Source organism: Callithrix jacchus, chromosome 17 (genome assembly GCF_049354715.1).
Source record: "Callithrix jacchus isolate 240 chromosome 17, calJac240_pri, whole genome shotgun sequence".
In the NCBI taxonomy this organism is placed as follows: domain Eukaryota; kingdom Metazoa; phylum Chordata; class Mammalia; order Primates; family Cebidae; genus Callithrix; species Callithrix jacchus.
In genome coordinates, this window is record NC_133518.1 from 57,145,143 (window position 1) to 57,170,372 (window position 25,230).

The 25,230-nt window shown below is 36.9% G+C and overlaps 1 protein-coding gene across 10 annotated transcripts in view; it reads left to right on the forward strand.

The window, feature by feature from the left end:
* LOC103788868 (uncharacterized) overlaps nt 1-25,230 on the forward strand; it is a 43,602-nt gene that overhangs the window by 2,927 nt on the left and 15,445 nt on the right. For 6 of the 10 annotated variants that reach the window (XM_078354387.1, XM_078354384.1, XM_078354385.1 and 3 more), the window contains exons 2-4: nt 12,380-12,445; nt 13,185-13,225; nt 14,833-14,909. In XM_078354387.1, coding sequence (XP_078210513.1) covers nt 12,380-12,445; nt 13,185-13,208 — 90 coding nt within the window. In that variant the 3' untranslated portion in view covers nt 13,209-13,225; nt 14,833-14,909. Of the gene's footprint in view, nt 1-12,379; nt 12,446-13,184; nt 13,226-14,832; nt 14,910-15,436; nt 19,959-22,923; nt 23,071-25,230 lie in introns of those variants that run through there. The other 4 variants (XM_078354386.1, XM_078354390.1, XM_078354391.1 and 1 more) reach the window with 4 other exon arrangements.

Genomic DNA, 25,230 nt, shown 5'->3' on the forward strand with positions numbered 1-25,230 from the left:
AGCATTATGTAATTCTGGGTGCAGTGCATTAAGTAACATAGTTTGATAAACTCTTACATAAGCCTTACACCTCCACACAGTAGGGATTAAATATTAAGATGTTAGTAAAATATTGTCATTGGCCACAAATTTCATAGCACAAGGCTAAGACCATTTTTTTCAGAAGAAAGGGGCATTTAATCTGAAAGTTACTTGGTTGTTATGGTCTGAATGTTAGTGTTCCCCAATATTAGGGTTCATATATTAGAAACTAATATCAAAAGGGATAGCATTGAGGAAGTAGGGCCTTTGGGAAGGGATTAAATCATGAGGTCTCCACCCTCATGAGTGGGATGAGTGCCTTCATAAGACAGGCTGAGTCTAGCTACCTTGCCCCTTCCACTGTGTGTGGACACAGCAACAAAAGTGCCACCTATGAAGCCAGGAGTGAGCCTTCACCAGACGCTGAATCTACTGGTGCTGTAATCTTAGACTTCCCAGCTTCCAGAACTGTGAGCAATACATTTCTGTCGCTTATAAATTACCCAGTCCGAAATACTTTGTTATAGTACCTCAAATGAACTAACACGATAATACATTTGTGCTACTAGATTTTTTTTTTTAACAAGCCCAAATCTAACTTAAATGAAAGACAAATCTGAAACGTATCAAATGGCCTATAACAGTAGCTGGTATCAAAAGCTACACTGGTTATTTCCTTAAAAGAATAGACAATAAGATATTGCCTACTAACTATTAGAAGACAGATCAAGGGAAAGAATAAAATAGCATTGGCCTTGAAGAAACATTTTTTCTGGAAAAATGACATTAAAATGTGAAAAGACAACAGAATGGGTCAGTTAGTGGTTTGAATCAGAGAAATACTTGAGGAAAAAAATATATATGTGTATTTTTCTGTTAAGACCAGAGGAAGTAGAGATCCTAAAGCTGTGGGTTGGAAGGTATTTTTAAAATTAATTTGTTCCATCAAATCTTTAGAGGCTATTCAATGCAGACATCTTGGATGTGAAGGGGAACTTACTACTTAACCTCCATTAAGGCAAGGATTTTTACCTATGTAATACTTACTAGAGAGTAGAGTTCACTATATATTGTGCAAGTGAATGGATAATTTTTAAAGTATTTCATTCCATCTTTGTATACTTTATTATATTTTTATCTTATATAGCACAGAATTAGTCTTCCTGAAACTTCTGAACATTAGTCTTCATTCTGCCAGTTGTAGCCAAACAGAACAAATCTGTTGTATCAGTCAAGATAGGCGATGTTGTGCTGGTGTAACAATTCCAATTTTGTAGTGGTCTGTGACAGCAAACATTGTTTTCTTGGTTGTGCCTTGAATCCATTGCAGTTCAGCTGGTCTGTTCCGTGTCTGTCACTCCAGGTCCCTGGCTAATGGAACAATCACCATCTTCAATGTTTCATGTTGTTATAGCAAAAATAAAGCTCACTCTGGAGGGTTTCATGCTAACATTGAAATGTTATGGCCCAGAAATGGCACACATCATATGGGCTCACAAAGAATTAATCAGGATTAGTTGTGTGGCTCCAAGGAATCATTACAAGAAGGTCAGATAGTATAGCCTATCTTGTAACCAAGAGTAGAGAGCTGTTGGACTCTCTACGCTTGGGTACAACTCTACGGACTCCCATTCTGATAGTAATCCTTGTCCCTGTGATACCCTGCCAGCTAACCCATCTCTTCCTGCCCCTTTATGGGCCCAAGTCCTCCACTTTTTAGGACAAACACTGCCAGAGTAGCTACCAGCTTTAAGAGACTCCTTTTACTCTCTGTTGTCTCTTTGAATGCAATACTACAACCTCCTGTACCCTTAGAACCCCTAACAAAGTGTGGCCTCCTATAATTTTATGTCACTTTAATATTTACTAATATTGTATAGATTTTATTTTCTCAGGATTTATTTTCCTGGAAAGGGTATAATAAACAGGCACTTATAACAACTGTTATCTGAAAATATCATGATCATTATCAAAATTTGAAATTTGGTCTTGAGTAGTTACTTCCCTCATTGTAAACATCAAATTTGTTATATGATCTTGTAACACAAATTTTCAGAATCATTCATTTATTTATCCTACTTTTGTTCATTCAATAAATATTCATTTTCTACCTAGTAGAAGCCAGGCACTCTATTAAGGACTGGGGATATGGAGATGATTAAGAGTTCTCCTCTTCAAGAAACACATTTTCCGATTGGGCAGACAGAATAAAAAGTCATTGTAATGCTAATAGAAGCCCAAAGTGTTATGTGAATTCTTAGAAAGAAGCAAATAGCTAGCTGGCAGGATTTAGAAAAGTTCCATAGCGGAATTGACACTTGAACTAAGTCTTGAGGATAAGTGAGACTTCTCTAGGCAGAAAGAGGAGGTAAAGAGAGGATATTTCAAGCAGGGAGACCAGCATGGACAAAGACACTGAACATGACAAAACTTATTATTTATGGAACTATAAGGAATTTACTGAAACTGGCACATGGGGTCTTTGTAAAGGCTGAAAATTCTGAAGAGCCTTGCAGACATTCTCTGGAGTTTGGACATTATCCCGTACACATCCGGGATTGCAAACTCTTACGTCTACTTTGGGCCATGCATGGATGTATGTGACTAAAGCAGACCAAGTTAAGACCATAAGCAGTGGTGGGACTATGGCAGTGTGAAGAATATATTCTCCATCCAAATGGGATAGTAAATGCCATTGATGCCAAATGCAAGATCTTCCATTCTCCAAAGAAAAGCAGGAAATTTAGATTTATATGAAAAATTGAATATTAAATGTTGTCAAATTATCCATAAAGTACACTATTAGTCATTTAGCTAATTTTGACCTGCAGACAAATTTTATATAGCTTTTGCAGATATATTTCTAATGAAGGTCAAAGTATTTATTAATACCCATCAAAGTACAGTAGTTGCTCTTTATCTGCAAGGCATATGCTCCAAGACCCCCAGTGGATACCCGAAACTGGATAGTACTGAAACGTGTATATATGTTGTTTTGTCCTATACATACATATCTGTGATGAAGTTAATTTATAAATTAGGCACAGTAAGATATTACTAACAATAGCTGATAATGAAATTGAATAATTATGATACACTATAATTAAAGAGATGATGGTCTCTCTTTCAATGTATCTTATTGCGCTGTACTCACCTATTTTCAAATGGCAATTGACTTCAGGTAACTGAAACTCCGGAAGAGAAAGCTCAAATAAAGGGAGTCTATTGTCTATTTTATCTCAAACTAGCCCAGGGCCATATGCCTAAGACTGTCTTGAGGATATTTAATTTTTGTTACTTTTTAATTGGGTCCACTAATTGCTTACTCTTTCTAGCTGCTATCTTGCTTTGATGACAGACTTGCCTGCCACTCAATAGTCAGAAATATGTAGCAACACCCCATTAAAATAGTAGAAATGCTAGTCGTCCTTTCATGAGGCATGCTGACCATTTTCTTGTAGATTTGGTCACATGGGTACATTATATACTTAAAGTCATTCAATTCACTGGACCATCAGGTCTTTAAGTTCTTGACAGCTTGGCTCTACAGATTATAACCTTCTTGACTAAAAGAAAGTCAACGTTCTTGACTTTTACTGTCTAACTCAAAAACAATGAAATGCATCCATTTTATGTGTTCTGTGAGTTTTGACAATGAAGGGGCAGCATGAGCAAATTATTATTTTATATGAACTTTGGAGTAAAAAATACGTGTAGGCAAAGCCACTTTAGGTGTCCAGCTGACTGGATTCTAATCCTGGTTCAATTGGTTGCTACCTATGTGACCTAGAGCAAGTATCCTAATTTCTTTCTGCCTCAATTTTCTCATCCATGTCACAGGAATGCTAATAGTTAATAGATGGGGCTAGTAGATGCACAGTGCTTCAGAACAGAAAAATGAATTACTCATATGTATGTGGGATATAAGTATCAACTCCTAGATAACATGATATTGTGCTTGGGGCACATAAGCCAAATAAGAATTATGGCTTATCCTTCTGGAATATTTATTTTTTACTTGAGGATTTTAAAAATTATTTTCTTATTGAAACAGTCACACGTATAATGGAATTAACTAGCATTTTGCATAAATTTTTAAGACGAGAATCTTTAAAGACTTTTCAGCTGCTTAGGACTTTAGAGACAAGAGTGGGTACTGCATTTTCTTCCTTCTGCTGCGTTCTGTCCTTTATCAGCTTGGTGGAAATGCTTATGATTACCAGACCATATACACTAGTTACATTTACCTCAAAACCGAAAGTACTTCCTATTTTTATGTGCTATGAATGCTGCCCAAGTGTAGAATCTTTGCCATTTAAATGTTCCGATTTTAAACCAGAAATGTGTTGGGGTAAAGAAGAAAATTATTAGAGCATGACCTTAGGGAAATCAAGTCACAAAAAAGAAAAGAGTTGAACTGAATTCTATTTCCCATTATGCTACTAAGCATCTGGCTTATTAATGTCCATAAAGGGAGAGATTTTTGTCCTTTTCATTGGTAGTTCCTCCACACCTTGAATAAATAGATAATGTTGAATGATCTTGGGAAAGACTTTGTTAAAGTCTCAGTTTCCTCAGCCACAAAACAAAGAGTATGGATCAGTTGATCTTAAACTTTAGTGTGTATAGGAATTAAATGGAGTGTTTGTTTAAAATGCAGGTTCTTTGAGTTCGTGCCCAGAAATTCAGATTTGGTATTACCAGATGGCATTCAGCAATCCACATGGATTTGGGGCTTGGGTTGTAAGGAGCAAAAATCCAAATCGAAAAGGAAGTTTTTATTTTTTATTTTGCTTCATTTTTTGTCCCTCCTCTTCCCCTCCCCACTACATAAATTGGAAAATACAATTTAAGAACTGCTTAAGACATAATTAAATATAACTGTTCAAATAATGTCACCAACCATCTCTTGGTTATGTTTTCTTCTCTTTTAACTTTATTCTTACTCTGGTTTTTCCTTTAAGGAGTTCATTTTTAAGAACTTCATTCTTAATCTGGCTTTTCTCCTAGCTTCCATTCTTCTGACATGGAAACCCCAGCACAGAGAGTATCCCTCTGTCTTAAATTTTCCAGCTAAAGAACTATACCCAACTTGACTGCATTTGATCATATTAGGTACCCATGTCTGCACTCATCACCATGGTCAGCACCTGTGATTCATTCTTCATCAGCCGTGGGTTAAATGCCCACCTTGAATTTGGGAGTACGGTCACACTACTGAAATTATGTGGGTTGGACATAAAGGTGGGATGGTTCTCCAAGACAAATTGCAGGTTTTTTTTTTTTTTAGAAATAAGAAAATGGATGCTTTTTGGCAAAATATATAGATCTCCTTCCACTACTGAGCATTTTTAAGAAGCATTTAGAGACAAATGATTCAAAAATGTTACAAAAATATAACCCATATTCCAAGACATTGAGGCCTTCAGCCCTCAAGGTAACAGAGCAAGGCCTGAGAAATACCTAAAATGGTCACAGTCCCTGTGCCAGGTGCCTCACCTATTTACCCCAGTGTTTGGGACAAATATTAAGCATTTTCAACATGTATTATTGTATTAGTCTGTTTTCACACTGCTATAAAGAACTACCTGAGAGTGGATGATTTATAAAGAACAGAGGTTTAATTGACTCACAGTTCCACATGACTGGAGAGGCTTCAGGAAACTTAAAATCATGGCAGAAGGTGAAGGGAAAGCAAGGCATATCTTACATGGCAGCACGAGAGAGAGAGAGAGAGAGAGAGAGAGAGAGAGCGAGCGCGCGTGAGCGAGCAAGTGAGGAACCACCACACACTTTTAAGCCATCAGCCATCATTGAGAACTTTTCTATGAGACAGCACTAGGGGGATGGTGCTAAACCATTAAAACCACCCCCATGATCCAATCACCTCCCACCAGGTCCCACCTTCAACTCATAGGGATTACAATTTGACATAAGATTTGGTTGGGGACACAGAGCAAAACCATATCAGCTGTGAAGGTGATTTATGTGCAGGTGATCTGTGACTTGTGCCGTAGGAATCAATGGATTTTGAAAATCAGTCAAAGTCATTATTGTATGTTTGAAGTGATACTTTGAAGTCATCTCAGACATACAGTAATATTATTACTCTAGGATCTTCATGAGATAACCTGGAAGTTGGTTGATGCAATCAAAAAGACAAAGCCCTAGTACCAAAAAAAGTGGGACAAAGGGCCGGGCATGGTGGCTCAAGCCTGTAATCCCAGCTACTCGGAAGGCTGAGGCAGGAGAATTGCCTGAACCCAGGAGGTGGAGGTTGCAGTGAGCTGAGATCACGCCATTGCACTCCAGCCTCGGTAACAAGAGCGAAACTCCGTCTCAAAAAAAAAAAAAAAAAAAAAAAAAAAAAAAGTGGGGCAAAGAAACAAGCAGGACCAGCAGCTAAATCCTGTTTTGATTTGGTTATCAGTTTGTGTTTATTTAATAATCTTGGGCAAATGTATTCCTCTAATTAATACAGCCCCATCCTGGATCCCAGCATGTCTGGTTCCCATTATGTTTGAAACATATATAGATGCACATTGTAGAGACAATGGAAAGGGGTAAGAAGGCAACAGTGTGGAACAGAAAACTGACTTGACGTAGTTATCAGATAGGTCTTAGGTATATTACATGTGAGTTCATGGTAGTAAATTCTGATGAATGAATTATTAACCCCTCTTTTTGTTAAGTGAAGTAGCTGCTATCATTTTCTTAAGCTCATTAATAAAATTAATAAAAATAAAATGTCTCCCTTTTCATTTTAGTATTAAGTCATTAGTTTAGTTTCAGATGGGCTTTTCCATACCCTCACCCCACTATTACCTTCACCAGAGTAATCCAATGCGCAGAGAAAAGTGTTTTCAAGAAATAATGCTGGAATAAATGGATATCCATGTGGGAAAAGAAAACTTTTATCCTTATTATACCATATGCAAAATTTATTTGTAGTGGATTGTAGATCCAAATGTAGAAGCTGCAAGTGTAAAACTTATATAGGGAAACATAATGTAAGTTGTAGATAGACAAAGATTTCTTAGATGAGTCATAGAAAACAATAACTACAAAAATTAGGTAAATTACATGTTAAAATTTAAAACTTAGCACAGTGGCATGTGCCTGTAGTCCCAGCTGCTCAGGAGGCTGAGGCAGGAGGATCCCTTTAGCCCAGGAGTTCAAGTCAAGTCTGGGCTTATAGCAAGACCCCATTTCTAAGATTAATTAATTAAAGTTAAAAGTTATGTTTATCTAAAGAAAAGCAGAGTGAAGAGTGATGTCTGGAAATCTCTAATTAAACAAACATTACTATTAGAAGGGTTTCCTCTCTTGTTCATTTAATTCAAGTTTTTTGTTTGTTTTGTTTTGTTGTTTTTGAGACAGGGCCCCACTCTGTCACCCAGGGTGCAGTGCAGTGATAGAAGCTGACTCTGTGAGCTTAAGCAACACACATTGGGGATTTTCATGCAATCCAAAATCGGGATGCAATAGAGGCTTAAGAACAGAAGAACTATTGAAGTGCTATAGGGAACCAAGTCAATTCTTTCTCTCCATATCTCATCTTTGTCTTTCTTCCTCATAGTAATTCATCTCCCCTGCTCCTCAGTTCATACAGCAAATCATGGGTTCCAATTGTTCTTGAGCCATTGATGGTTCAGTCGATCCACCCTGAGAAAAGACCATTTTCCTGTCTTTCACAATTCTCAGGGAAGAGTCTGATTGGCTTGGTTGGGTCCAGTGACCACCCTTATTCCAATAAACTGTGACCAGAGACAGCATGGTGTTTAAAGAAACATAGCATTTTCTTTTCTCTATTAATAGTGTAGAGTGAAAACAAACTATATCACAGTTGATGTCCACTCTACATTTTCTCTTCATTAGACATGAGACAAGAGTTCACAAAAATTTTGTATTTGGTCACAGTTTTTAATGGCAACAATTATTGTTGTGTTGGTTTTCTACCTCTTTGATTATCTAATATCAGCATCTCTTCTCTGCATGTCTGCATATTGACTAATACATATTAAAGGCCATAAACCAAAATGGTTCATTTTACAAATGGGCACATTTATTTATAAATTATTAGCCAAGATCTCTTCAAATGCAGACATGATTTGTTCTAGTCTGGATATACAATAAAATTAATTTAAATAATTTTAATCAACTTCAAAGACAGCAAATTCCAAGACAATTAGGATAACTTTAAGAACTCATATTTATTGAGTTAACAGATGGTAAATTAAAAAACAATGAAGCTAATTTTTAAAATCATTCATTGAATTAAAAAATAGACTTATTTAACAAAACTGTTTTTAAGCTGTTTTTTATCCTAATATGCATATTTTAAGATTCCAATTTGGGGGACTTCTAGAAAGACACAAAGTGAGTTTCAGTTTATGAACACTCTTCTACTGAATTACTTTTTAAAGATTTAGAACCATCTGAAAAAAAAACCACTATCAACAGTAAAAATACAAGAAATAAAAATATTTCAGTTATTGGGAGGGATGGAGGGTCTGCTTCTTCAATTCCAGTTTGCTCACTAACGTGCTCCTGTGGTGTATTACTCTGTTTTCACACTGCAGATAAAGATATATCTGAGACTGGGCAATTTACAAAAGAAAGAGGTTTAATTGGACTTAAGAGTTCCATGTGGCTAGGGAAGCCTCACAATCATGGTAGAAGGCAAGAAAGAGCAAGTCATGTCTTACATAGATGGCAGCAGGCAAAGAGAGAGAACTTGTGCAGGGGAATTCCTCTTTCTTGTGAGACTTATTCACTATCACGAAAACAACACGGGAAAGAATTGCCCCAGTGATTCAATTACCTCCCACCAGGTTCCTCCCACAAGATGTGGGAATTCAAGATGAGATTTGGGTGGGGACACAGCCAAACCCTATCACATGGTCTTCTGTATTGCTGATGTTGGCATATCTTGAGAGTTTTCTCTGCTAACAGAGTGAACATTGCTCCTGGCCAGAACTTTATTTCTGCATTTTAATGGTCAAACATAAAGAGCTTCCCCTCTGATGTCTTCTTGAGCTTTGTGCATGGGTGACTTATAATATGTTAGCACTACACAAATATTTTTCCTTAGATCTTTTCTGTTTTCTCCTTTATTTTCTGGTTGTAAGTTCCAGAAGCTGACTCTGTGAACTTACAGGAAAAGGAGAATTTCATGGCGGCACACTGAAAGCATGGGTTCTTTTCCTCTTGGGTTCTCACGTGGTGGGGTCACTTTGCAGCTTTTGGAGGTGGAGCAATTAACATCCCCCCATACATGAAGTGTACCAAAAACTCTGGTTGTTTCCAAATGAGAGTTCAATCACTTTTACTTCTTAAGGTTTTTATAGATGAAGTTGGAGATAACACCATTGATACATTAGGATACATCATTTGCATTTTACCAGGTATTATTAGTTTTAACATAATGGCATATTTAGAACTAGAGTTATTCACATATAAATGAAGTTGTTCCATAAAAAAAAAATTGTAATACTTTTGGTTGCTCAATTAGTGTTAGAATTGTTATAACAATTGTTATAACAGTGGGCAGTTATAAACTGAGATGTCTTTGTTTTATGGTCCTGGAAACTTCTTGTCTAAGATCTGATCTGATTTTACATTTTAAATATTCCATTACTTGAACAGTAATGTTTAGAATTGTATATACTTGTTTTTGTAGACCAATTTATTCATTGTAATTTTAGTTAAAAAACATTTAGAGATATAGAAACACATTTATTGTTGAGATTACTGTATCAAAAATTATTATTATTATTATTATTTTGAGACAGAGTCTTGCACTGTCATGCAGACTAGAATGCAATGGTGTGATATTGGCTCACTGCAACCTCTGCCTCCTGGGTTCAAACAATTCTGCCTGCCACAACGTCCTGAGTAGTGGGAATTACAGGTGCCCACACCATGCCAGACTAATTTTTTTATTTTTAGTAGAGACAGGGTTTTGCCATGTTGGCCAGCTGGTCTAGAACTCTTTACCTCAGGTGATCTGCCTGCTTTGGCCTCCCAAAGTGCTGGGATTAGAGGGATGAGCCACTGTGCCTGGCCAAAATTATTTTATTGTTTATTGAAACTCTTTGGCCCCCTAGCCTCCTTTCCCCTTGAAATAATTGTTTTTATAATACCAATTTGATAATATGAATATTCGTTCTTAGTAATGTAATCATAACAATATAGAAGGAGACATTATATTGTTTTTAATTAATGAAAAATTGACCAAATGAAACAATGTAGTAGATGAAACTTCTGTTTTGCAGAAATAGGAATCAGAGATAGAAGAAAATTTTATAACTAGTCTTAACATCTAAGGAAATGAAAACAGTTAAATGGATAAGAGGTAATTAGATGACAAATTATGGAATTCTAATTGAGAATATAAGCTACTTAATGGCAATAAACATCTTGTTGTTACACTACCCCAAAGAGATAGCTTAACATATAGTATGTTCTATTATTGTTAAATAAACATTCTTTTCTTGAATTTATAAATAAAATAATGAGTGTTTTAAAAATAGAGAAGATGGATCAGAAGTAAAAATTAAAGTTATAATAAAAGTAAACTTTTTATATCTAACAACTACATTGACATTGTAAGATTTCTCTGGAGCAAAATTAAGGAATAGAGATAAATGCAAGACATAAGTAAATAAAATTTTAAATTTCTGGGGCAAAGAAAATTTCTTAAAGTACATGTGAAGGAAAAACATATATGCTTTTGTAGATTGCCTTCATCTTTCTTATATAGAACAAGAACTTTTTAAAGAACACAGGTAAATGTCCACATAATTTTAAGAGAAACAAGTCTGAAGTATACTAGAAACTCTGGTTATTTCTGTATGAGAGTTCAATCGCTTCTCCTACTAAATGACATTTTATAAATGGAATTGGAGGATAATGCCAGTGATACATTAAGCTACATCATTTGCATGGTATCAGCTAGTATTGGTTTTAACACGATGATATATTTGGAACTAGACCTATTTGTGTAGAAATGGAGTTGTTCCATAAAAAGTTGTATGGCAGGCCGGGCGCGGTGGCTCCTGTAATCCCAGCACTTTGGGAGACCGAGGTGGGTGGATCACGAGGTCAAGAGATCGAGATCATTCTGGTCAACAAGGTGAAACCCCGTATCTACTAAAAATACAAAAATTAGCTGGGCATGGTGGTGCCCGCCTGTAGTCCTAGCTACTCGGGAGGCTGAGGCAGGAGAACTGCTTGAACCCAGAAGGCAGAAGTTGCGGTGAGCCGAGATCATGACATTGCACTCCAGTCTGGATAACAACAGAGAAACTCTGTTTCAAAAAAATTTAAAAAAAGTTGTATGGCTACCCAATTTTCAACTTATGCATAAAAGCAACAGAATAACAAAGTCTACTAGGTATCAGAGAATATAACAACAGAAACTCTTTTCTGCAAAAATTGCAGAGAAATATTGTCCAGATCACTGAGAGGTGAGATAGTATAAAAACTCAAGAATAAGAAACTCCAGTTAAAAAGATTAATACTAAGCATTGAAGGCAATGACAAAATAAGTGAAGTGTAGTGAAATCAAAGTGAATTGAGAATTGATGCTGATAGCTAGATATTTTTTACTGAGAGAGCAATGTTTCAATAAAATAATTTTGTAGAGTTTTACATTTTTAAATAAAGCATCTATACCTAGTGATCACAATGTGGAAAGAGAAGATGAAGGAAATGAAAGCATTACAAGAAGGAGCATTGTTGCTTTATTTTCAAGTCATTGAATAAGAATGCATATAAGGATAGTTGTAGACAATTTAATGTAGGCACTAGTTGAATTGAAAACAGGCTATTTTCTAAATAATTATCAAAGATAAAAAACAAACGTAGTTCATTAAAAGACAAAATGGAAAGAAAACAATAAGGAACTATTGAAGAAAAGAAAGTTTAAGTCCAATCAAACTTAAAAATATGATGATTATAAATGGCTTAAATTTTCCTATTCAAATGGAAAGATCCTTAGATTAAATTAAAATGAAAGTCTAATGATTTGGTGGTGCTTAAAAATAGTCATACTTAAAGAGAAAGCACACAGAATTTTTTTTTAATGGCAAAGCTTTTTCCAGCCTAATATGTTCATATCCAAATCAGAAATAGCAATATGAATATCAAACAGTGTTACCTGGGACAAGTTATTTACCTTTTGTTTCTAAGTTTATAAGTTTTTCCTGTAAAATGAAGGTAATTGTAACAACTACCTAATAATGTGATTGTAAGGATTAAAGTATTTAGAACACAATTTATTACTTGGAAAATATGCAAGCATAAGCTATTTTGTTGTTATTGTCATTTTACTTCCAAAGCTTTATCGTTTCAGAGCCCCTTGGTGACCAGGCAAAATGACAGTTCTCTCCAGCTGGTTCTTAGATGGGCATATCTATTAGTAAGTTTCATTTCTGTATGTGGATCTTTATTCATCCTTACCATGAATTCCCCAATACTGAGGTTTCTAAGAACCTACCTGCCATTGACTGAAGGGTTGTTTCTGAATTCTTTCCCAGAGGCAGTGACCAAAATCAAATATGTGATGTGTTCTTTAAGTTTCCATAAGCTCAGGCTTCCTGCTTTGTCCCATCTCTAAACATAGGTATATGCGTGATTGAAAACTGTCTACTGAAAGCAATATTACATTAACATTATCAGTACTGAATTAGAGAAAAGATTTATCAGTTTCACCAATTCCATCTGTCTCTTCAAGCATGACTTTTTACCTAAGAGGCTGAATAACAATAGAAAGTTGTTTAAAAAATAGAAGAATTGCTATGAAGTGATTTTTGTGAATTAAACAACCACCCCAGAGAGCCTAGAAATGTGCTTTAAACTCTTTGTTCCACCTGGCAGTTCCAAAATCTTTGGAAGCTTTTGGTGGAATTCCCTCTTTACTTGAAGTTGTTGTCATTTTTAATGAATATGTATGTTTGCTAGGTTACCAAGACTTAAGGTTAGCTATCTTAATGGCTGGTGAAATAAGACCTTGTAACAAACCCTACCAATGGAACTGACAGGTTTTACTAGGGAAGATATTGCAGTGCCTGTAAGAGGAAGGGATACAAATTGGCATTTCATACGTTTGTGAGGACAGTCACCGTTAATGTGTTGATTTGGTTTTCATGATATTGCAGGCCTCTGCTCTCGGAAGAAGTTAGCTGCAGAATCCTTATAGGTGAGTCCACCATTTCACTAATACTGTCTGTGTTTTAATTGCCTCCATTAAGCCCATCTGACATTCATTAGCCAAGTCCTTTGGCTAAACTACCTAATTATTCTCAGCTCTATCATATGTAAATATATAACACAATGCTTTAATGTATTTTTCATTTTTTCTGAAGTTATTATTCCTTTTAGTCTTATTCATGAAGGCATTTCTGTATTTATGCCTCCCCCGACCCATTCCAGGATTTGCCCCAAACCTTCCACACTCTTCTAACAGGAAAGTTCTGTTATGGCACAATGGTAATTATTAAGACTGATTTACATCTAAGTCTCAGGCCAGCATTTCACAACCAGTGATAACTGGTCACATGAAGAAGCAGAGTCTGGTAGTAGTGAAATTTGTTTTCCTTCTTGAAACAGTGGATCAAAGGATTCAACCAGCAAGTGGTAAATCAGTAAAAAAGCAGTAAAAAGGTGAGAAAAAAATGTTGACCTTAAGATTACTGGTGCATGTGAATTGCTTTTTTAAACAGGTAAATACTGGATAATTTCTTATTGTCATAGTATAATTAGAAGTAATTTCATGTGTTCATTTTGCCACAAGAGTTTAAATGGAATTGGATTTGCCTTCCTCTCTAACATGAGTTCAGTGTCTGAACTTGGGCAAATTTCTAAGCAATCCTGAGCTTCAGTACCTCTCCTTGAAAATCATAACAATTGTATTGATCTATTAGGTTATGAGGGCAAAAATGCCATAACATAAAACACCTGGCACCCAGCAAGCACTTAATTAATGCTAGTCCTTCTCACCCCCATTTGTGGAGGTAGAGAGAAAAAAGATAACAGTCTTAAAACTTTTATTTTTACCTATATCCTTCATTGATTATCTTATGAATAAACTTTAAAAACAGGTAAAATTCTCATCATCCTTCATTTCTCAGTCCTTTATTAAATTTCTACTATGAACTCCATCAACTGAGTGCCATGGGAAACACAAAGGAGAGTCAGGTATTGTTCTGATCTCAAGGACATTGGCATTTAGAAAGGGAGGTTTTTGTTTGTTTGTTTTTTTAATGCCATTTGAGAGACAAAATAAAACACTGTCTTAGGTTTAAGTAGGAAAAATTATTTTAACTGGGGTTACCAGAAAAGGTTTCATGGAGTAGGTGGTGTTTGGGCCTTAAAGAATGGGTATAATTTGGAAAGCAAGGAGTGAGGGAATACAGTGAGCCGTGACTGAAGCATGACTTGAACAACACAAGTTTGAACTGTGCGGGTCCACTTACAGCAGATTCTTTTCAGCCAAAAGTGGATTGAAAATTTAGTATTTGCTAGATGCAAAACCCATGTGTAGGGAGGACCAACTTTTCCTCCATGTGTATTTAGCAGAGTCCACTTGAATATACCGGGAGTTTGGTATGCTGTGGGGAGTCCTGGAACCAATCCCCTACACATGCTGAGGGAAGGCACACTGTAGTGTAATTGAGAGAGCAACCATTGTCCCTGGATTGGAAAGACAGGCTGGCATTACCTTGGATGACCCACTTCTCCTTGCTAGGCTTCAACTTCTTCACTTGTGAGAGATGTAGATTAATCCCTGCCCTGTTGGTCTTTCAGGACTCTGGAGAAGATCAAATGGGAGCTTGGATGTGGAAGCTCTTTGGAAACCAAGAAGCACTCTGTAAATGAAAAGGGTATATCTTTTTTCCTTTTCTCCCTTGTGCCATAAATTTCGTGATGGTACTTGACAGAGCCAGTCATTTTGGTATTTGAGAAATGTTTGGTGAAATAATTAATCATTGGTTGAATGAATAAATTTATAGGTGAATAAATTAATTAAATAAAGGTATGGAGTAGGAAAGCACACAATATGAGCAATATGAGAATGAGGGGTTCTCTTAGGAAGTATGAACTAGAACTGGGTGTTAGGAATGTGAATGTGGCTAGCTGGAATGGGTCAGTGGTTCTCACGGTGTGATCTGTGGACCAGCAGTGTCAGTGCCACCTGATAACTTGTTAGAAATGCAAAAAGAATTATGAATCTGAAACTCAGGGTGGGACCCAGCAATCTGTTTCTCTCTAGGTAATTCTGATGCATAGCAGAGTCTTGAGAATCATGACTTTGTATTGAGGTGGGGAGTTTGGAAATTATTTTGCTGTAAGTTTAGTGCTAGTGAAGATTTTCGACTGTGGGTGGACATAATCACAGCCCTGTTTCTAGGATGATGAAGCAGGAGGTTGTACCTACAATATCTATGTCTTCAGCACTGAAAGGACAGTTAGAAGTCCGGGAAAACACAAGCTCCAGACATGAAGATTTTGGTTTTTCCTATTTCCAGGTAATATCTCCATACTTACCTAAGAGGCAAAGCAGAACAAGCATTGCTCTCAGGCACTGGGGAAACCCACTTTGTCTGCAGAGGCCAGGTAGGATGAGAATGTTTATGTGAAAAAAAAAAGAGAGCAGACTGTCTGCAGAGAGAGCAGTAAGACTTTAGTCCTGACCAACTTGGGGAAACATTAAATGGAACCTTCCAAACTGGTTTAAAGTAGGCAGCTAAGACTACACCAAGTAGTACTCAGCCAACAGCACTGGCTGCAAACACCTATGTCTTTAAGGCTGGTCGATACAGATCTGCCAAAGGAAAGCACATTACATGGAGGAATAAGTGAAGAGCCTAAAGGGAAACATTTATCCTAAGGAGGAAAGAGTCAAGACAGAGGCATCATGGGTCAGTTGGGAAGGAGATGGAGGGGAGAGGCAGGAGGTGAGCTGTTCAGATTGCTAGCATGACCAATCCAGATAGCTAGGATGACCAGTCATCCTGGTTTGCCCAAGAGCGAGGGATATCCCACAACATAAGATTTTTAGGACAAGCACTGTCAAACCAGGACAATTGGTCACTTTAAGACTCTGCCCTTTCACCTGTGTTAAAGACCTGGGGAGAAGGCATGATAAAAGTAGAAAAATCACTGCTCTCAACCACGCTTCTCAAAATATTGTCCAGAAACTAGTAGCATAGTATTGACCTGGGTGTTTATTAGAAATGCAGATACTCAGGCATCCTAGACCTGCTGAATCAGAATCTGCACATATATAAGAGCCCTAAGTGACTTATGTGCACATTAGAGTTTGTCTCAAAAGATCCTGTGGCATCCCACAATAAATAATGGAGCCCAAATAGAGACCAGAAATAATTTCCTCTGGGCTGTAATATGGCTAATATCCAGGTTGACCAGATACTAAGCTAAAACCAGATCAACCTTGCCTGGGAAGGAGCAGAAGCTCTGGAGAAGGTTATATACTAAGGGTACTAGGGATGGAGAGCAACCCAGGCAGAAAGAGAGAAAGATGGCTGAGACAAACTAGCCGAGGGGACCTCCTGAGCTATTAGTAGTAGTATTTGTAGGGAATGTGAAGAAAGCCAGCAATTGTATGGTAAGAATAAAGCTAGAGAAATACTTTCCTGTTATTAGTACCGTGACTCTATTTTTACCACTTATAGATTGATGTGGGGTGGGAAGTGGGTTATACTTAGAAAGTGGAGCCTGCCAGGCACGGTGGCTCATGCCTATAATCCTTGCACTTTGGGAGGCTGAGGTGGGTGGATCACCTGAGGTTGAGAGTTTGAGACCAGCCTGACCAACACAGAGAAACCCCATCTCCACAAAAAAATACAAAATTAGCTGGGTGTAGTGGGGCATTCCTGTAATCCCAGCTACTTGGGAGGCCTCAACAAAAAAATACAAAATTAGCTGGGTGTAGTGGGGCATTCCTGTAATCCCAGCTACTTGGGAGGCCTCAACAACAACAAAAAAAATTAGCTGGGTGTAGTGGGGCATTCCTGTAATCCCAGCTACTTGGGAGGCTGAGGCAGAATTACTTGAACCCGGGAGGTGGAGGTTGTGGTGAGCCGAGATCACGCCATTGCACTTCAGCCTGGGCAACAAGAGTGAAACTTCTAAAAAAAGATGTGCAGTCACAAATAGTAAGCTTGTAGAGAAAAATCCAAAATGATCACCCACGAAAACCGTTCAACTCTAAATCTTGACCTCATCTATTTGCATATCATTTACAGTATGCAAAGAAAGTTTAGTTTTCTTTCTTTTTTCCTGTGTGGTCTGATCTTCTTCATGGGCTCCAGCTCTGCAGTCTGGTTGGGATAATTTACACTTAGTTAATAGTGTTTCATTCTCCTCTAGCTTGAACATACTTCTTTCACTTTCAACATTGAAGCCAGTAGTTCTTAAAATCAGACACGCAAACATGCATCACTCACCTGGAGGGCTTGTTAAAACACAGATTACTGGGTCTGCTCCCAGGGGTTCTGATTCAGCACCTCTAAGGTGGAGCCCTAGAATTTGCATTTCTAATGAGTTCCCAGGTGATGCTGACATTTTTGGTTCACAGACCACACTTTGAGAACCTCTGATTCAAACTGTTCAGTTTATTTCATATCCAAAAGGGATTATTTAAAACGTATTTTAGATTAATGCTCCTCAAACTGATTGATTTTTCCAATCATGGACCAAATACATAGTCCTATTGCGCATGACCAGCTTTTGCCAGAAGCAACTCACCATGCCAATTCAGTCTGAACTGGTTATATCCTGTTTAACAAGATCAGTCCACTGATCACACAACTAGGATGTCATGGCAATATCAATTTATGATAAAAGTTTCTAAATATGAACTTTCATCTGTATTTATCTCACCCCTGAACAGGAACAGTTTGTGAACTGGCATTGGCCCCTGGACCATACTTTGAGTGACATTGTTATAGATGACACAGTCTCTTATAGGAAAATGCGCAGTCTTTCTCAGATAGTCTACCTCCCTCTTCTGTCTCATTCCCAGTATAGTTCTGGGTACATGAGTGGAGTGTTATTATAATCTTGTGGCACTTTTGGATCATGCACTATCCTCTAAATAATTAATAGTTTCTAGTATAGAGAGGCTCAATTTGTCTTATCCCTGGAATTAGGATCACTGAAATATCACTAGAACCTGACTGATCTTTTGGGATGTTGTGTGCTGGCCCTTACCACTACTGCCATAGTTCTGAACATTTCCCCTAACATCAAAAAGGCCCCATCACCTCTTTTCCCCTAGACCTCTGCCAGTCCACCAACACTGGAAGTAGGAAACCTGGTGACTCCTGCTTCCCACACAAAGGCCATGATGAGACAGATGCTTTCTAAGTCCGATATATCTACCCACCTTCTGCTGCTACCTCTGTACCTCCTGAGTCATGTGGAATGTGGTGCTGAGCCAAATGGTCAGTCTTGTAGAAGCAGTGGAATGCTGGAGGCTGCTTATACTTTAGCTGATTGTTAAATTTTCAGGGATTTTGTGAGCCAGTTTTTAAATGCAGCCATTGTTGAAAATTAAATATTATACACTTATAACCAAATAAATTATATTAAAAATAAAGACAATGCCCCCCAACTTATCACTTCCTCTTTATTGTTCTACACTTTACTACTATCTATGCCTATTATACGCGTATCGTAGAAATACTATGTAATGGTATTTGCTGGTATACTGCCACACAGTGCTTCCCAACTCTGCATTCAGTGACATCACTTGGGTAGCTTGAAATCAGCCATGTTAGGATTATTTACATCATGGAAATTGGCAAATACAACAAATCAGTGTTTCACCTTCCCTTACCTCCCGCCTCCCAGCCAGTTGTTAAACATTTACCAGCACACAACTTCCCAGAGCCTTCATCTGGGAAAGGGAGCCACTAACCCAATGACCTGTGATAACCCTATATCTATCTAGCTGGAACTAAGCTGCCCTTCCCACAAGGGTCAGCCCCAAAAAGGTGTGTATTGAGAAGAGAATAAAAACTAAAACCCTAAGATCATCTTATTTACTTGCCCTATTTCTGTCTCTTTTCTCTCCCTGCCATCTCTGGGATCCAGAAAAAGAAGCTTCTTATTTCCTCCAGAGTTTATCCTTATGCATCAAGGATAAACATTCATGACCTAACATCTCCTCTCTTGTTTTCTTCCACCAAAGCTGTAAGGATAGTCTAATCATGAAAAAACATTAGACAAACTGAAATTGAGGGACACTCTGTAAAATACCTAACCAACTCCTCAGAACAGTTAAGGTCCTGAAAGGCGAAAAGAGAACAAGAAACAATCACAACTTGGAGGACATTAATGCGCTAAGTTTAATGTGGTTTCATAAGTTGCGCTGAAAAGAAAAGGACAGTAGAAAAACTGGCATATCAGAATACAGTCTGAATATTGTACTAATGTTAATGTTTTAATCTCCAACTTCATAGCATGATTATAGAAAATATAAACATTAGGCAAAGCTGAGTGAAGGGTATACGAGAACTCTGCTATCTATGTAACTTTTCCGTAAACAAAAAATTATTTAAAAATAAAGCTAATGTAAGAAAAAAATCATGGCCTAGATAATAGGTGGAATGGATATCTTCTCTAGTCCATGAAAAAACCCATGTTCTACATCCACTTGCTTTGTGATATAAAAGGGGGGAAGGAAGGGATGATGAAAACATTATTTCTCTTAATAAACTTAAATTTTAAAATCTTTTATCTTTTCATACATAAAACATTCCACTAAGGATGTTATGGGCTGAGCATTAACTTTCTCTTTATCTTTTTCTTTATAGATTTTCTGTACTGGTTCAAATCCCCCCACCCTGAGGGTGGATGTTTCTAGATGATGAAGGAGGTCATAAATAAAGAGTGGATTAATATAATTACCTTTATTTCATGTCTGTTTGCAAATGGGCCATTGTTCACATAGTTGCATCTCCTTCTAAATGGAGTTTTTTTTTTTGAGATGGAGTTTCGCTCTTGTTACCCAGGCTGGAGTGCAATGGCACGATCTCGGCTCACCGCAACCTCCGCCTCCTGGGTTCAGGCAATTCTCCTGCCTCAGCCTCCTGAGTAGCTGGGACTACAGGCACGCGCCACCATGCCCAGCTAATTTTGTATTTTTAGTAGAGACGGGGGTTTCACCTTGTTGACCGGGATGGTCTCGATTTCCTGACCTCGTGATCCACCCGCCTCGGCCTCCCGAAGTGCTGGGATTATAGGCGTGAGCCCCCGCTCCGGGCCGCATCTCCTTCTAAATGGAAGAATAGTTGGAGTGGGGGGTGGGGTGGTGGGAGTGGGAAATACCAGAACTGGGAGGAGAAAGGGTGCTTCAAGACAGTGCTTCTTAAACTTTGATTTGTGTTTGCATCTCTTGGGGATCTTGTTTAAAAGCAGGTTGAGATTCAGTATATTTGGGGAGGGGCCCATTAATCTGATTTTATAAAAAGTTCCTAGATGATGTCATGCTGCTGGTCTCGGAGTAGCAAGAGTCTAGGGTCCTTTCTAAAGTATCTCCTCTCTCCTTTATACATTCAGAAAAGGAAAAGTGCTCACTGGTTAGAGATTTAAAAGACAGAGGAAATATACCATACTTCTAGAAAACCAGAAACAAAAACAAATTAAACAAAGAAAAAGCACATTAATCCAAATAGGACATTATTACACACAGTGATATGCAGTAAAAGATGGACTCCCTAGGCATTCACTGGATATAAGTGAAGCTGCTTTTACAGTTTAATTTTAAGTTCTCAGACTCACTGTGTTTAGTCATATCCTTTCACATACACACACAAAATTCATTTTCTAAGGAGGAACTAAAGCTCAGAATTACTGAGTTAGTTGCACAGTACCAATTTACATGAATTTGTTTCTTCCTCCAAAAGTTTGTAACGACTATGGTTCCTGGAAAATTATATTTCATTTTTTCAATTTGTACTCTTAATCTACCAAAAAAAAAAAAAAGCACTCTTCCAAAAAGTTAAGTTAGAAAAACAGGTAATTTGCTCATGTCATAGAGACAACTCCTATCAATAAAAAAATACATTTTAAAATTTGGAAAATTACAATGAGAGAATAAAGCATTTTGCATTCAGATGTGTGTGTGTTTTTACTCCACAATATTAGGAGCTTCCAAGGTGTAGCATGCATTTGCAGAGCCACTGTCTTAGCATTTAAACTGGGAGGTATTTTTTGAGAAGCGTGAGTCTTGCTTAGAAGTCCTGTAGCCACTCTAGCAATCTTACATGGTACATGACTTACAAATATTGTGTGTGCTTGATTGGAGTAGACCTGACTTTGCTAATCACTCATCAGTTGTTTTGCCCAGTATTTCTTTGTTTTAGAAGCAACTATGTCTACCAAATATAAAGTCCAATTTGTAGAAAATATAAATAATATTACAAATAGCAAAATGGGATTGTGTGTGCAGATCTCTGCAACCTGGTGGGCCCTGTCATGTTTAGTAATAGCTTTTCCTTATGCTATTGCCACTGCCAAACCGACTGCTTACGTGATCTTTGGCTTTCTTAACATCTCTTTGGGGATCAATAAAGTGGTTCTTTTTTTCTTAGATGCCAACTTCATCTCTCTTTAAGAATACAATATTAGTTTAAAAGATTGTTCAATTTAAAGCAATCTTGTAGAGATTGTCACCCATGATTGATGCTGGGCGAGTAGAAAGGAAAATGCTGGTTGATTTTATCCTCTGCTTTTCAGATCTTTGAAGGGAAAATGGGCTAGTTTTTTAAACTGCAGCCTGACAAATGTTTGAAAAGTTGTTCAAAGTAATCTTAGTCCAACACTGCTCTTCTGACTTTTATCTATAGAAATGGAAAAGTTTATATATTAACGATTTAAGTACTTATGCTCATTTTTCTCTTGCAATAAAAATTAATAATAGAAAATTATTAAATTATTTTTATATTTTATATTAAATAGGTTTGATATGTTTCTTAGCTATGAAGTCCTGTGGCTTAGATAGGAACAGACAATTCATGGAAACAAATTTTAAATTCAAGCAGAGCTATCATATTGACATATTTATATTTCTCTTTGTCTTGAAATTATTGGTTTGTTTAAAATAGTAAGTTTAATCAATTTTTTCTTATTCTGCTATTAAAAAATAAACTTCCTGTCAAAAATTGTTTGTGTAAAGGTGAGTGTATAAATGAATATAAAAATAAATAATAATCACATTGGTACTGGGAAACATTATTTCTTACTTTAAATGTGTCAACTATCTTTCCATGATGTGTTTGTGCACATGCAGGTGTTGGCTAAGCCTGATTCTTTTTATAAGAAAAAATGGTAAATCTCAAAAGTGCAAAATATTATCTTTCATGCAAATATACTGTTAATACCAAAAAAGCAGGGAAACCTACTTAAAAATAATGTCTCTTGATATGAAATTTACAATTAGGAGCTTGATTAATCAATTTCATTATTGTTCCTTAGCTGCAGCCATGTTCTGTTGGACTATATTGCTCAGATGACCTTGTGCTTTCTTTGCTACTCATACTAAATAATGTGTGTTGTTTTGCATTTTTTATATGAGGAAGCAAAATACTTAAAAATTTATAAAAGTTGAAGGGAAAAAGGGCACTCCTATAGTAAGAAAAAGAAAATGTAGCATTATTTCATCATCTTTATAGAGACTCTTCAAAACGATACATGATTTTTTATTAGAAATATGAAATGATACAGTGTCTGAAAGTTGCTTTAACTACTAATGATTGGGATGGTAAATTGGCACAACCTTTCTGTTGGGCAGGTGGGCACTGGTCATTAAAAAAAAAACAAGAAAACGCTTATGCTAATGAAATAATTATGGTTGTGTTCCCAATTTAGCATAAGAATGTTTATCACAGTGTGGCATATATTGGAAGTTTAGTAAATGAAGATACATCCAATCTGATGTTCCATTCACTACCACAAAGAGATAATATAGAAATGTATTTAATAATGTGAGAAAATACTAAACATTACGTGAAAAAGGTAAGTCACAAAATAATTTGCATAAAATCATCTTATATACCCCATATATATATTTATACACACACACACACACACACACACACACATAGTGTGTTAAATCATGAAATGTTAATTGTCTCTGGTTTGGGGTGTGGGATTAAGAAATACATTTTTTTTCTCATGTGTATTATATTGACCTTTCAACAAACAAACATTATGTTTTTAATAAGGAAAATAATCATTCACTTTAAAAAAATGAATTCCATTAATATGCTTCCAATTTGCCCTTTGAAAATACAGTAGCTTTATATATTAGTTTTTCCATAACAAGTAGTTGCTTTTGAAAATAGAAAATTAGGTAGTTGTAAAACAAGGCAAGATAGGATTGCGTAGAATACTATAATGACTTACTTTGTTAATAGATCAGCCATGAATCCTGATGAATTATTTTCTGGTGAGAAATAAGAATTGCTGTAGCTCTGGTTACATTTTTTATAATATGACAAAGGCCATGAGGAATTTGATAGTTATTCCAACTTTGTATCTTAAGGAGTAGTTTTGAACATTCCTGAATAGATAGGATAGCTCCTGGAATCTTCCCAGTTTTCAGTTCTTTCTTTGATGACTATCTATACCGGTTGATTTGTTGATATAAATGTTAAACTGACATATATTTACTAAATGTCTGCTAGTAGTTCCGTATTACTAACTACTATGCATACCAGAAGGTATGAAGTATGGGCTCTCACTTAAAGGAACCACAGTATTGTTGGGTAATAAATTATATGAAACAAAAAATTTTAAAAGAATATAATACAAGTGCTGAAATGACTGAGGAGATAAGAACCATGGTTTATTATAAAAAGCAATGGATAAATGTAGGCTGAAAGTTTGGGAAAAGGTTCAAAAAAAGCTGTGACTTGCCCTGGCTTTGGAAAGATGCGTGGTATTTGGGTATGAGAGAGGAGGGAAAAGCATTTCAATTTGTGAGATGAGGGTCTAACATCGATAGGGCTGAATTTGCTAGTTCTGGCTATGTTTACTGCAGTTCTAGCAGAGTTAAGAGATTTGGTTAGGCCAGGAAAGTAAGGATATCTACCTGGAAGATTCTTGTTTTCCTGAAGAGGGAATAGATAGAAGTGGCAGAAATCAAGTAGAAAATGTTGGAGGACCCTGAAGTTAGAGCTGTGGATGTCTTCTCAGCTTCTCTGATACCATGGTCTGAGTTTGTTCTCATTTTTTTGGTGGTTCCTTCTCTTTTCCTTTGTTGGCTCCCAACCCCTTCTCTACTCAGTCTTTGAATGTTGAACTTATCTCAAGTTCCTTAGCTGCTTTTCTGACTCTGTTCTCATTCCCCAAATGAAAGGAGAGGGTTCAAACTATACACCACTATGGTTTAATGCAATTACAGAGCTCTGTGAAAAAATGATTTGTTTAGGGCTGGGGCAGGGATAAAAGAAGATGAACCTGGAGGATGTTGTGGTACCAAAAAGTAAGTACTCAAGAAAAGGGTGGGGGTACATTGAGAGGACACAGGAGCCAACTAAAATAACAGAATAAATAACAACCTAAAATAAAGCAGAATAAAATAAACACAAATTAGTACATACTAATATGAATAAATGATTGAATAAAAGTAAATGGTAGAGAAAGGACAACTTCTTACAGAATAATTCCAATAGTAGATATAAAGGGAAAGGTGGAAATAGAAAATCATTGTGAGAACACTAGAACACCATTGAAACATTGATGTAGGGAGGATCTGCCTATGCATGTCTAAATTAATGGACAATGTTTTGGGAGAAAATGCTTATTGGGGCTGGGTGTGATGGCCCATGCCTGTAATCCTAGCACTTTGGGAGACCCAGGCAGGTGGATCACAAGATCAGGAGTTCAAGAGCAGCCTGGCCAACAGGGTGAAACCCTGTCTCTACTACAAATACAAAAATTAGCTGGGTGTGGTGGCATGAGCCTATAATACCAGCTACTTGGGAGGCTGAGGCAGGAGAATTGCTTGAACCTGGGAGGGGGAGGTTGCAGTGAGCAGAGATTGTGCTACTGTACTCCAGCCTAGGTGACAGAGCAAGACTGTGTCTCAAAAAGAAAAAAAAAAGAAAAAAGAAAATCATTATTTGATAGCATGAAAGTCTCTCTCCCCAATTAATTATAGTCTTCAAGAAA